General features: G+C 36.7%; 2 protein-coding genes across 3 annotated transcripts in view; one reads left to right on the forward strand and one right to left on the reverse strand.

Annotated features, from left to right (window-relative positions):
• Positions 1–336: 336 nt before the first annotated feature.
• LOC149932403 (uncharacterized) lies at positions 337–5,328 on the forward strand. Of its 2 annotated transcripts, none has more exons than XM_090155469.1 (7): positions 337–1,033; positions 1,258–1,377; positions 1,442–1,589; positions 1,713–1,981; positions 2,047–2,211; positions 2,281–2,392; positions 2,724–5,328. In XM_090155469.1, exons 1-7 carry the CDS (start codon positions 724–726, stop codon positions 3,130–3,132), a joined length of 1,533 nt encoding a protein of 510 aa, XP_090011595.1. In that variant the 5' UTR covers positions 337–723; the 3' UTR covers positions 3,133–5,328. The 2 variants fall into 2 exon arrangements, with proteins under 2 accessions (XP_090011595.1, XP_090011594.1); XM_090155468.1 differs by having other exon boundaries at positions 338–1,033; positions 1,710–1,981.
• A 1,208-nt stretch (positions 5,329–6,536) lies between these two features.
• LOC149932404 (uncharacterized) overlaps positions 6,537–12,248 on the reverse strand; it is a 39,200-nt gene continuing 33,488 nt past the window's right edge. Inside the window, exon 3 of the mRNA XM_090155757.1 lies at positions 6,537–8,985. Coding sequence (XP_090011883.1) covers positions 8,613–8,985 — 373 coding nt within the window. The 3' untranslated portion in view covers positions 6,537–8,612. The remainder of the gene's footprint in view (positions 8,986–12,248) is intronic.

Raw genomic sequence — 12,248 nt, forward strand, 5'->3', positions numbered from 1 at the left:
AGAGAATAGCTTTCAGTAGTCTCCACTTAAGTGGAAGACAGGTGGGAAGGACAAGGACTCAAATTGCTAGGTGGAGTGCGGCCGTCTTTCTCTGGTTAGCACCAGCAAAATTTAGAAGAATTGCTACCCAAATTGTAAAGGCCTACAGCAATAACAGACTATTGATTAAAAAAGAACACACACATTTAAACTATAAAGACATTTGATTTTTTTTTTAATATTCATATCGTCTTGTCCTCACTACCCATGATCGAAGCAAAGTGCCTTCTTTGGTCTTTGTTTTCGTAGTTATGCACATCGTCGATACAAAATTGGACGCATAAGTATCTATATAACCTATAGGTTTCCGAAATGTGTAATTCGGCAGAACGTCGATAGGCAACATTGTCTTTGTCGTTAATTTTGTTTGTGAAGAAGCATTTTATTGTCTTGTTTGTTATTGTGATTCTGAGTAAAATAGTTTTTCAATAACTTGTAAAGTCGCGATAGAGACGTTCGTAAGCAGATAAACTAGAACTCCGATTAATGTACCTAAAGTTTTAATCGACTGATCCAATTTGACGTTCGATGCAGTAAAGACAAGAGAAAGTGCTTTTAGGGCCTAATCTTTTTTGTTTCCAATGCGGGCACGCGGTTCCTAACGTTCAAAAACGAGGCCTTGGCCGCTAGGTGTTGACTCATAATTAATTTTCATTCTTCGAAATATTCGACTTCAAAAGAAAAATGGCCGTGCCGGGACCTTCTCCAATGAATAGCAGCATCGATCTCGGAAAAGATAAATCACATTTCTTTCAACAAAGGAGTGGAAGGAATCGAAATTTTACTCATAGAGAAAATGTTGAACTTATCAGGATATGGGGTGACAGTCAAATTCAACGAAAATTTGAAACATCCTATCGGAATTCAGGGTTATGGGAGTCAATTGCTGAACAAATGCAGGATGCTGGTTTCAATAGGTCGCCTCTTGAATGTAAAACTAGAGTTGCTAATCTAAAAGCCCAATTCTTCAAACTCAAAAGAGGAATCAGACCAGGTAAGCTAAGCATCAAATATTTTGATAATTAGACGAAGAATTTACATTCTCTTTGGTAGTTAGTTAAAATTATAAATTAAACTCATCTCTTCATAATTCTTAACTTAATTTATAATAATGTTAAAATTTTTGTTTACTAGTAAAAAAAACTCCATTTAACTTTTCGCAGTGATAATTTTCCCTATAACCAATCCTTTTCGGAAATTGTCTACTTTTTATGTTAGGTTCAAGTCCCCCTGATTGGCCTTATTTTGAAATGCTCCAAAATATTATTGACGGTGGTAAAGGACCTTCACATTATCAATATGAGCAATCTTCTGGAGTTGATGGTTTAGAACCAATGGGTATAATATATATTTAACAATTTGGAGATTTATGTTTGTGACCGATGCTTTTATTTATAACTAGAATATGGAGAATACGAGTTTAAAAGGGTGGGGAACCCTGTTCAAAATGGGGCTTATGCAGCTTTAAACTTCCCCACAAGTTCCAACTTAGACTCATCATCTCACGATAGTTACTTGGAAAGTGAAAGCAATACATTCCACAATAATAGGTAAATTTATTTTATTTTTTGTCCAACATTTTCATTTAAGGTTCCTATTAAGTCATTTTCTATTACGTAAAATATTTTGTCATAAAAAAAGTTTGTGGCTTTTTTTTAACCGTTTTTCAGTAGTAGAGGAGAAAATGAGTTGCAAATAGATTTGAGTCGGGGTTCACGGAACCGTAACTTTAGTCACGAGGAGACACTGTTTCTCCTTGATATTTGGGGTAACGCAATTACGCAAAGGTCATTCGAATCGCCATATCTTAATTCTAAATTATGGGAGATAATTGCCAGAAAAATGTTAAAAGCCGGATATAAACGTTCGGTTATTGAATGCAAGACCAAAGTTACTAATTTAAAATGTCAGTATTACAAATTGAAAAGACAAATTCAACCAGGTAAGCTTGTAGATATTGGCTGTCCTCATTCTATCTAAGTCACTAATCTTTTTGGTTTTTTATAGGTGAAAATCCTCCAGATTGGCCTTATTGGGGGAAATTAAACAGTATTATGACTAAGCTTGGTAGAGGTAAAATAGTGCGAGGTTATTCAGAATCCCCGAGTAACGCTTCATTTTCATCCCAATATTCCAATGGGGAAGGCCACCACTACCCTCAACTAACTACTGGTAAATTGCTGTTTTTTTTAAAGTATTTTAACTTAATTAACCAAAACTTTAAACCTTTTTTTTTGTCAGATCTCGATGTATACCAGGACCAAAGCAATCAGCTCAATCAAAACCATGAAGCATCCATCGAAGAAGAAGAAGAAGGATGTAATTCTTCCAACGTTTCCGCTTCCAGCGATCTGTAAGCAAAAAAATTGTTGTCAGTGGGTTCGTTGCGTGTGTGAAATGAATGAACATTTGTGGGTGGAACTGAGTCTAACATTTTTGATTTTAAAGCTATTTTAGGAAAGAAAATTGCTTTAAATTTATCTCCTTATTTTCAGCTATATGAACTTATTGACAGTTCACATCAGTTTTTGTAATATTCGCTTAAATAAATTTGGTTTTTTTATTGTTGTTTGGGCTTTATTTTTTTCTAAAGTATAGTTCCACTCACAATTCTTAGGTGTTAACCTTATCAAAGAAATTTAACATATGTAATTGAAATTTTTTCTGGGTTTGTGTATTTTTAGTGAGGACCCTCAAGAAAGTCCCAGAAAAAAGAAAAAGCATAAAGTTGATGATTTGATCATGTACAAGCTTTTGGATATCGAAAGAAGAAGTTTAAAGTTACAAGAAGAGAGGAATGAAGACGAGAGGAGAATGTTTAAAGCAGTGGCTGATTTCTTTAACGCTATGACGGGATTAATCACGGGCCAAACTGAAGAAAACGAGGGAGCTTCTAGTTCGAGCGAGCCACGCAGCGCACCTACATTATCCGAGACTATGATGTCTCTCGTTGATTCACTTCACAGTGCGCAAAAGAAAGCTGCGGCTGCAGCTGCCAGTCAGAGCATTAAAGTGGCTGATAACCCACTGTCTCCTAGGACTAATACCAATGCCAGTTCGACTCCCGTTAAAGACGAGGCGGTTCTCAACTAGTTTTCCCCTTGCACTATGTATTTAAAAGAACAATTTTTACGACAAGGAACGTTTAATTTTCACAGTCTTCGTTTCATCGTAATTTTCCAACCAAACGTGCATTACAGAAGTTAGGCCTAAAAATTGTCATAAGTTTTTTTTAATTCATTATAGAGGCAGCCAAAGTTTTTTTCTTTCAATACTTAGTAGACTACCAAAGGTTTGTGCAAGCAGCGTTACTATTTCCTTACGTGGAACTAATTGAGTGTTAATTTTTTTTAATTTTAACAACCATGATAGTGAATTTTTTAAATGTGATTAAGTTTATCAATTTTTGAAACAATAATGGGGAAAGATTGACCACTTTCTTAAGAGAAAATTATTTTAAATATTTGATTTGATGAATGAAACCGTATTCTACAATGATTACATTGTAAAGAAGTGTTTTAGTGCATCGAGTGATAGCGGCAGCAAATACATTAATCCCCTTACTTTTATTAAATACAATGGTGTTTTTATCAGTTGCTTGATTATGCTGTCTTCTCAGCCATTTTTATTTAAAAATCTTTGTCATTTGTTAGCCCCAGTGGCTTTTTTTTGTTTTATCACCTCTCACTTTGATAGTGAGAATAATCAAAATCTTTTAAGTTATTACCGCGGGCTTTTTTGTTAGTCATTTCTGAGTATCCATAAAATTCACCAAAGATAGACTTCCAAAAAAATTCAGAAAACCTGTATGTTTAGAGTAAAGAACCATTAAGGGAAACAAAACTTTTTTACGCCATAATTAGCATGCCTATAAGTAAAGACAAAAGTATTATGTCTGCAATTAATAAATAAGGGCCCAAAATATTGGAAAAAATAAATGCTAGAAATGTTGCCATTAAAATAATTAAACTAGTCTCATTCCCTGATATTTTTTATTGTTGTTGAAGGTAATGCTTGACTTATTTTTTGAAAGAGTTGCCGTGTTCACTTTATGTTAATAGCGTAATTTTTCTCCGAAATAAAACAGCCGCCTCATTTCTACGCACTCACAAAAAAAATATTTTGTAAAGAGATTGAAATTTTTTAGTCTAGTAGTGATGTCTTAGACGCTCTGTGTGTAATTTATTCGCATAATTTTGTCTTCCATTTGAACCTCAAGATTAAATCCAGTCATTTAGATGCCCCCCTAACCCCATTATCTAATTGTTAACCTTTTATTTAATGAACCCTAACCAGTACTTAACTATTGAAATCCTCATTTGTATATTTTATTTTGCTATCCTACTGTTTGAAACGAAATGAGTATAAAAGCCAATGAAACTTGATTAGGATTGAAATTATAAATTAAAACGGAAATTAATGAAAAAAAATTTAACAGCCTCAAAGTATATAAGAACATTTTAAGATGTACTACCTCACAATATTAAAACTAAAAGGTTATCATTGGCATAAACTTAAACTGAAATCTGTTCAAATTGTTTCTAAATACCAAGGTCATCCAAAAATCATATTCGTTTTGCGTTAATTTTCCCTCTCTTGGAGAATAGAAAGAAATAATGTTTAAGGTAACCCCGTATAAATAAAGAGGAAAAATAATATTTTTAGCCAACAACTGATTTGTCGTTTTTATATTCTGGAGAGCTATGCAGTTTTTATGGTGTTTTGTGAAGTCTCCAAAAGGCTAAAAAATACAGCATTTTATGCAATTACATTTTAGCAGACTTTTAATTGACCAAAAAGAGCGTAATATTCTATAGATGTCGACAGTATTTTGCTATTCGCTATAAAAAAAGCAATGGAGATATAAAAAAAAGCGATTAACGTTAGTTTCAGATTCACCTTTAATATTAAAAAAATGCCCGAGATATTAATATAAAAAGTCTTCGCGGGTGTTTCAAATAACATCGCTCCTACTTATGTAAAACGGGAGTAAATTGAGCGTATGAGTTTTTACAAATGATTTCATTGTGTATGAATAACAATAGACCTCTGCGAAATAGTAGGCCTTAAAAGTGTTTAGTCGACGCCCCGTATTTTTAGCATGTCTTGTTCGGTGGTCACTTTGGTGTTACTTAAAATATGGTCATTTTTGAAGTAATTATAAGAATAGCCAAAAGTATGTCTGAAGAATTTTGAAAGGGTAGATAAAAACGAGTGAAGGCATTTCGCAGAGGTCTACAAGTGACGCAGTATCTTTATTGAGCCGAAATAAAAATGTTCTATGCTAAATTGTTTATTTTTTTATTAGAGGCTTACAATTTTATGACGTGATCTTTCCTTTATTGCTTTTGGGTAAAGTACCATTTTTGAACTTTAGCTGATCCAGAGTATGCTCGAGATTGAATGGAAATTTTAAAAACCGGTGAATATAAAAAACTCAAGAGCTGCTTTAATTCATATTGACGTGTTCAAGAACAATATTTGCCTCTGATATTTACGTTACTTAAAATACTCTTCACTAAATAAATACAATTTTATTTCACCTGGAAATTAGAAAAGGGTCCAAGTAATGTTTTAAGAAAGCGATTTACGTAAAGAATTTTTTAAGTCAATTCTTCTAAAAAAACGAAAAATGGAACGGAAAAACGTTACCACTGAATTTTATGAAATCCTAATTCTAATACGCAAATTATTATGAATCCAAAAAGGAGTGTCAGTAATGAATGGGAGCGTCGGGCGAATTGTTACGAAATTTTCTCAAAATATTGCAAATCTGAAATAACGTTTCTGGAAATAAAAACTCATTAAACGTGACGCACCTTATTTAAGGGAATTACCTCTAGTATTTCTTTCGCCCTAAAACGGGTTCCAATATTGACCTCTCTTCTACGGCTTTTGACATTTTCGGTGCTGCTATAGTGGTTCATGGACTAACAGTAACAAAACGTTTTGTTAGTCCATGAGTGGTTCTTGCTATTAGGTAATCCCTAAAATTGTTGGGATCTTCCATAATAGAGGTTATATTCTCTTAAAGTGTATAAAAATGACACGAAAATTAAAAGGGTATTCTTTAATATTAATTCCATCAAACGTAAATTTTTACAACTGTATAAAACATGGAAATGTCTTAAAGGGTAGGTTTAGTTAAGATATTTTTAACTTTAGTTATACATGAAACTTAAGGGAGTGCTTTCATCACTGCAGAAGAGGTGCTATATTTCGGTAATAATAACAATTCCACGCTCATTTTCTTGTGTGTAAAAATACATTTTTCTGTTTACATATTGATAAATCGTTCTAGGAAAAATTTACGTGTGCTTTTAACAAAATAGATTTTAAAAATTACGCACACACTTTGTAGCAACTAAAAATAAATGAAAGTGCTGTTGCTAGAGAATTGTTTTCTCCACGAATATCGTACATAGTTTTAATGTTAATATTTAACGAAGCGAATATAATAACACCTGAGAGTCTACACATTAACCATATTTGGGTATGCAAAAAATCCAGCACTAATCACAGTTGGAATAACGTCACTAGTGAAAAGCAAAAGATGCAAAATTTAAAAGAAAATGAATAAAAAAACCGGGAAAGCTGGGTTGGCTTACGCGAATGTTTTGTCGTAATTTTTCTAATTATTTTTTTTTTAATATAACAATGTATTTATGTACAGGTCCCCGAACCGTTACGTTTTTAAAATATATATATTTTTTAATGTTAGCCCCAATTTGGTCCGTACCTCTTCGATTAATATTCTTTCATTAAAAAGTAGCGTAGAATTTGATGGATTTTCTGTTTGAATTTCGAAGTGAGGATGGGAAGGAAATCTCCGCTGTAACTATGAAACTCCATAGACTATATCCAATTAAATTCGAAGGCCTCGGCTCCATGAAAATAGACACTCTAAGAGTTCCCTCTTCTTAAAATCTAGGGTATCCAAAACTTTAGAATAGCTCTAGGTACTCTTAAAATCCTTCGTCAGTGTATTACAAAACGGGTCTCGTTAAATCAACGGGATCAGCCTTAAAGAGAAGACCTGAGCTCCTTTCCAGGTGACCTGACCTTTGCTAGGCGCGTTCATTGGCCAATACACGCGGTCACCGAACAGTTTATTGAAAAGCCATAAAGCTTGTCGCGGCCGTGTTAAGGCGATAACAATTTTGGCGGGGATTAATACGCGGGTTTGTATAATAAAGTGAGTAACTACAGCGAAGACCAAGATTCAAAATAAACCTCGATCGGCTCCTCGCCAAACAAATCCCTACTATCGACGATGTAAAGTAATTTTAAATACCAATTATAATTGAGAACTTAAGACGCCCGGCGCCTTGGAAGAGGGGGTCTGAAAATTGCGATGGAAGATATTTGATACAGGCTACGTCTATCGTTTGAAAATGAAGGACCGCTACCGAAAATTACGCGGAAAACCTTTGATCTTTGGAAGACACGGTCGACCGAAATAAAGTTTCGAAATATTCAAAGAATTGGAAATTTGTCGAATGATGATGGGGTTACGAAGAAGGGTCATCTAAATCTAGAAAAAAAAAAGGATTTGCCCTTCATTCCCGAATTGATCTTTTCGCGTTGGCTCGGTCATCGCTTCGGAGAAACGATATATTAAGCTATTTGTAGAAAACAAACAGAAGCGGCTGTACGGAAACTGCACTTTCGTTTTCCTCGCAGACACCATATGCGGTTTAATCTAACTCTTTGGAAATATCTCTCTAAGGCGGAGGCGAGGGGATAATCGAATTGAAGCGGCCGTTTAAAGATGAGAGATGGAGAATGGTGAAGCTATAAAAGTCACCGTTTCTCCCGCGTTTTAACAACGAAACCCCTAATTCTTAAAACTGTTATATGGAGAAGGCAATTTACACCGCGTATATAGGATTTATTATTATTTCTCTTCGTTTCGCTATTGGAAAAGTAGAAAAGTCGGAAAAGGGTTTTATACATATATATATATATATTTTGCACTTTTATATATCACTTTTTTATTTGGAGGTTAGAGCTATAGAGTTATTGTATGTCCTTGTTTCATTTCTTCTTCGAGAATGGGAAGCTAACGCACCCGTTGCTTTTCCAACAGCCGGCCATTCGGAACCAATATCGGGGTTGGTTCTGACCGAGCGAAGAGACGCGGTCGGAGAGAGGGGAGAGGCTTCGCTCTTCGATGGGAATTCTCTCAACGTTTGACACGTTTCCATTTAAGCCGAAAAGTAGAACGTCATCAATTATTTACGAGCCAACGAGTTCGGAGGGAGGATTTCTTATTCCTTTTTTCTTCAGGCCCTTCTTCTTCTTGACGCTAAACAATAGCTTTAGCAATGACAACGAGAAAAGAAAGCGTAATGAAATTACCACGGAGTGTTTTGACAGTCGGTTTACGACGCGACTGACACCAACTCGCGCGTCGACGTCCCGTTATTATTTTCACTTTGAAATATTTCTTCTTTCCGTTGGAAATGGGAATTCGCGATGACCCTATTAGTACCAAGAAGTCACCAGGGATTTATAGCGGGAATGGACAGATCTTATTTAATAAAATAATTAACGCGTACGCTAAACGCGCGTTATCTAGAGTATTCGTCTCTATCGTCCGAGTATTCTTCGTCGGGGTCATCCTCGGGACCACCGTCCGAAGATTCCTGCCAGTTCGTGCTGACCTCGTACAAGGTAGGGTCCAGTTTGACCGTCCCACAGGCGGTGGCCGTCGACGAACGACGCAGAACGTGAAGCACAGCCGTCGTCGTCACGAATTTCACGTGATTGTTGTTGTTTCGACTCAAAGAACACGGGTTTTTGGACGAAGTCCCCATTGAATTGTAATCTTCTACAATGTCCCCGGGCTGCTTCAAGGTGACGTCCGAAGAAGAATCGTCGTCCCGGGAAAAAAAGGAAGGGCGTTCGGCGCCAGGAGGCAGCTCCAACGTCACTGACCTGGTGCTTGGGTGGGAAATTGGGATTTTCGTATAGAAAATTGAGATTACACGTTAGATAAATCGTATGAAAAAGAAATGAGAAAAATGTGAAATATAAAAGTAACGCAACAAAACAAATAAGCAAAGCTGAACATGCGTCGATATTGTACATAACCAAGAACGTATTTAGATTACTGAAAACGTACGAGTTGGACCGTAGCGAGTAGTATATTGTGTGGGACAAAGTGAAATTCGCAATTTACACTGAAACCGTAACACCAGCTTTTTTAATTTCTTTCCAGACCCAATTTCGGAATTTTTTTTATGATGAATGAAAATAAATAAATCGTTAAATTATACTATAAATAAAGTTGCGCGACCTAATTTAATAGTTAAATTTAACGTTTCCGTAACTAGTTAAAGTCGTTTTATCGACGAATAAAAGAAAACGTTTTTATACTTGATGATCTATTAGAATTGGTGAAATTAGAGTTTCTGAAGATCGCGTTAGATTGGTACGTACTCAGCTTGATAGCAACAAACCTACGAAAGATTATCACTGCAATCGTTCAGAAAACAACAACTCAAATCAGAACTGGCAAAAAAAGCGGTATTGTACGATAACAAGATCCCACGTTACATTCCCTTTTCATCTAAGAAGGTGGAGAGTTTACCAATTTGAGATAACACTCCTCGGCGATAACTTGAGAGAAGTTAGTGGCCGAATTAGCAATAAAGAAACATTATCCGGGAGAAAACGACTTTCGGCGGCGTCCACTTCGCAAATAACGATAAATTTAATTCCATAGTCCGGCGCGAAACTAAACGACGGAAAAGCGCTTTTTAACAGTAGGAGCACGTCTACGGGAGACAATAAAAAGGGCCACCGACGATAGAGAGTAAAAACGAATTAAAACTCCATCGCCATAAAGATTTTTATCGTTACTTTCTCCACCTTCATTTTTCCTCTCTCTCTCTCTCTCTCTCTCTCTCTCTCTCTCTCTCTCTCTCTCTCTCTCTCTCTCTCTCTCTCTCTCTCTCTCTGGCCAAATAGAAACGCGTCGAAAAGGACATCACGAACGAGAGGGGAAAAAGTCAGAAACACGACTCTGGATGAAATTGGTTTCGGGAGGATGGCGCACGTCCCAAATATTTATACGCTTTTAAAGAATTCCTTTAACTTTCCGCGGTGTACATTCGACCATTTTCGCAATATAATACGAAATGAGAAAACCAACCCGCAATCCAGTTATATCGTTGGAATGGCTGGCTAATATCCCCTTTATCATAAGTTACATACCACGCCCGTACCAAGAACCTATATAGGTTACTGAGAACGTACGATTCTACCTTCCCGATTCGCTCTCGAAAGGAAAATGTATATAGTTTAATTTAACTATTAATTTGGTTTAATATAAAAGCTGCATTTAGCAAAGTCAAAATTTTAACCAGAAATTCCACGCAACAGTATATCGGTTTCGCCCTTATTGGCTCATTAGAATTTAAAGAAGTAAATTTTTGATTCGTATGTTCTCAGTAACATAGGTTTTCCACCAGTGCAATATACAATTATCCAAATATACTTTTAAAACGACCTCCCAAGAGAACTGAGATTGCGACTGTTAAGAGAAAACAAAGGTTCCATTTCAATTTAAAATAAATTAGGTACGCCCCCCCTTCTCTTTCCATTCTGGAATTAAACGGAATAGCGGAATAGAGCTATCGCGACTATAACGTCGCCTGGGAAGCCATAGTAAACTCTAGACAAAAGAGCTTTCAAAGAAACTAAGTATATCGGGAGGGGATGACTATACTAAAACGCTTTCGTTCGTCGCCGTCGCTGAGATCCGAGGCCCGAAGCTTTTAGAAGAGTCCAGCATCTCCGCGTAAACGCGAAAATTCGTGACTAAAATGGGAATCGTCGAAAACGCTCGTAAAATTCTTCAAAGGGGAAAGACTGAAGGAGAAGATGGTGAGGAAGCTACAAAAAGGGCTACCGCTAGCATAACCTAGCAACACGGCGGACTTTCAGGGGGGTGGGAGATGGAATGGATTCCAGAGAGCGACACCGGAATCCCAAGGAGAGAGAGAGAGAGAGAGAGAGAGAGAGAGAGAGAGAGAGAGAGAGAGAGAGAGAGAGAGAGAGAGAGAGAGAGAGAGAGAGAGAGAGAGAGAGAGAGAGAGAGAGAGAGAGAGAGAGAGAGAGAGAGAGAGAGAGAGAGAGAGAGCGGGACGTTACGGTTGATACGCTGTCGGAATAAGTTTGAGTACGGCTCCCCCGATAGGGCCGCTTTAAAAGATTCCAACAACGAAATGGCAGGCTGCTGTTGGGTCAAGAGTCATTTTGCAACTTCACCGTTGGACGAACCCTATAAGCAGACGCTCGTATTTCACTACCAGCTGACCTAACGTCCACCGAGGCTATGATAGATATAAAATGGAAGATAAACGAAAAATTCCCTAGTTACAAAACATGAAGCGCGTTTATTCTCTATCTTTTGGGATACAAAAGGATTCTACGTGGAATGGAAGCGAAGAGCCGAGGCTTAGATATTTGGCTAAAGGATTTCTTTTGATAAACCCAACAAAATACCGACAGGCAGTCTCGCGTTCTCGTCGAAAACGCAAAAAGAGAAATGAAAATTTTTAACGTTTACAGGAATCACTTTTACGCGGTTTTCTTTTCCAAAATCGTCATCCCCACATATACTAAAAGAAAAGGGTTTTGAAAGTGTATTGGTGAAATAAGGGCGTAAAATAAAGAAGAAAAGTTGTCCTTTATCGGAAATAGAAAAAACCAAATCGATATATAGTTTTAGGGGAGACTTGTCAGATTTCCTAGCAACGGTATTTGGCATCTCTGGTGACTCGTCCGAGGTTTTTATTTTTCTTTCTTTTGGGGAGATAGAAGTAAAGAAACAGTTTTGGATCCCTTTTTTTACCAGCGGTATAACGCTATTTCCACGACAGAATCAACGAAGGGAAAAGTAAACCAGGAAACTTTGATAATATTTTTTTCCTTTTTCATTCCTCAGTTTTTTAATAGATAGCTTTTCCGTTTCGCAGGGAGGCGGTGAGGAGAGTGAGAGATAGAGAATGAACGGAGGGGGGGGGGTATCTTTTCTTTTTCGAGTTCATTCTATTTATAGCGCTAAAACAATCTATTGACCTTTGCCACCTTCTCTCTCCTCATACAGAAAGAGAGAGAGACGGGGAAACAGTCTAAACGTTAAGACGTCTGCCCACTTTGACAAGTCTCGCGGCCACCAGTCATTTTCCTATAGCCAA

This window comes from Leiobunum rupestre, chromosome 8 (assembly GCF_980474605.1).
Source record: "Leiobunum rupestre chromosome 8, qqLeiRupe1.1.hap1, whole genome shotgun sequence".
NCBI lineage: Eukaryota > Metazoa > Arthropoda > Arachnida > Opiliones > Sclerosomatidae > Leiobunum > Leiobunum rupestre.

Bases quoted from the DNA above. Each gene is read 5' to 3' on its own strand.
- LOC149932403 (XM_090155468.1), top strand. From the start codon at position 724: ATGGCCGTGCCGGGACCTTCTCCAATGAATAGCAGCATCGATCTCGGA. The intron at 1,590-1,709 runs GTAAATTTATTT...ACCGTTTTTCAG, and splicing joins AATACATTCCACAATAATAG to TAGTAGAGGAGAAAATGAGT. The intron at 2,393-2,723 runs GTAAGCAAAAAA...GTGTATTTTTAG, and splicing joins GTTTCCGCTTCCAGCGATCT to TGAGGACCCTCAAGAAAGTC.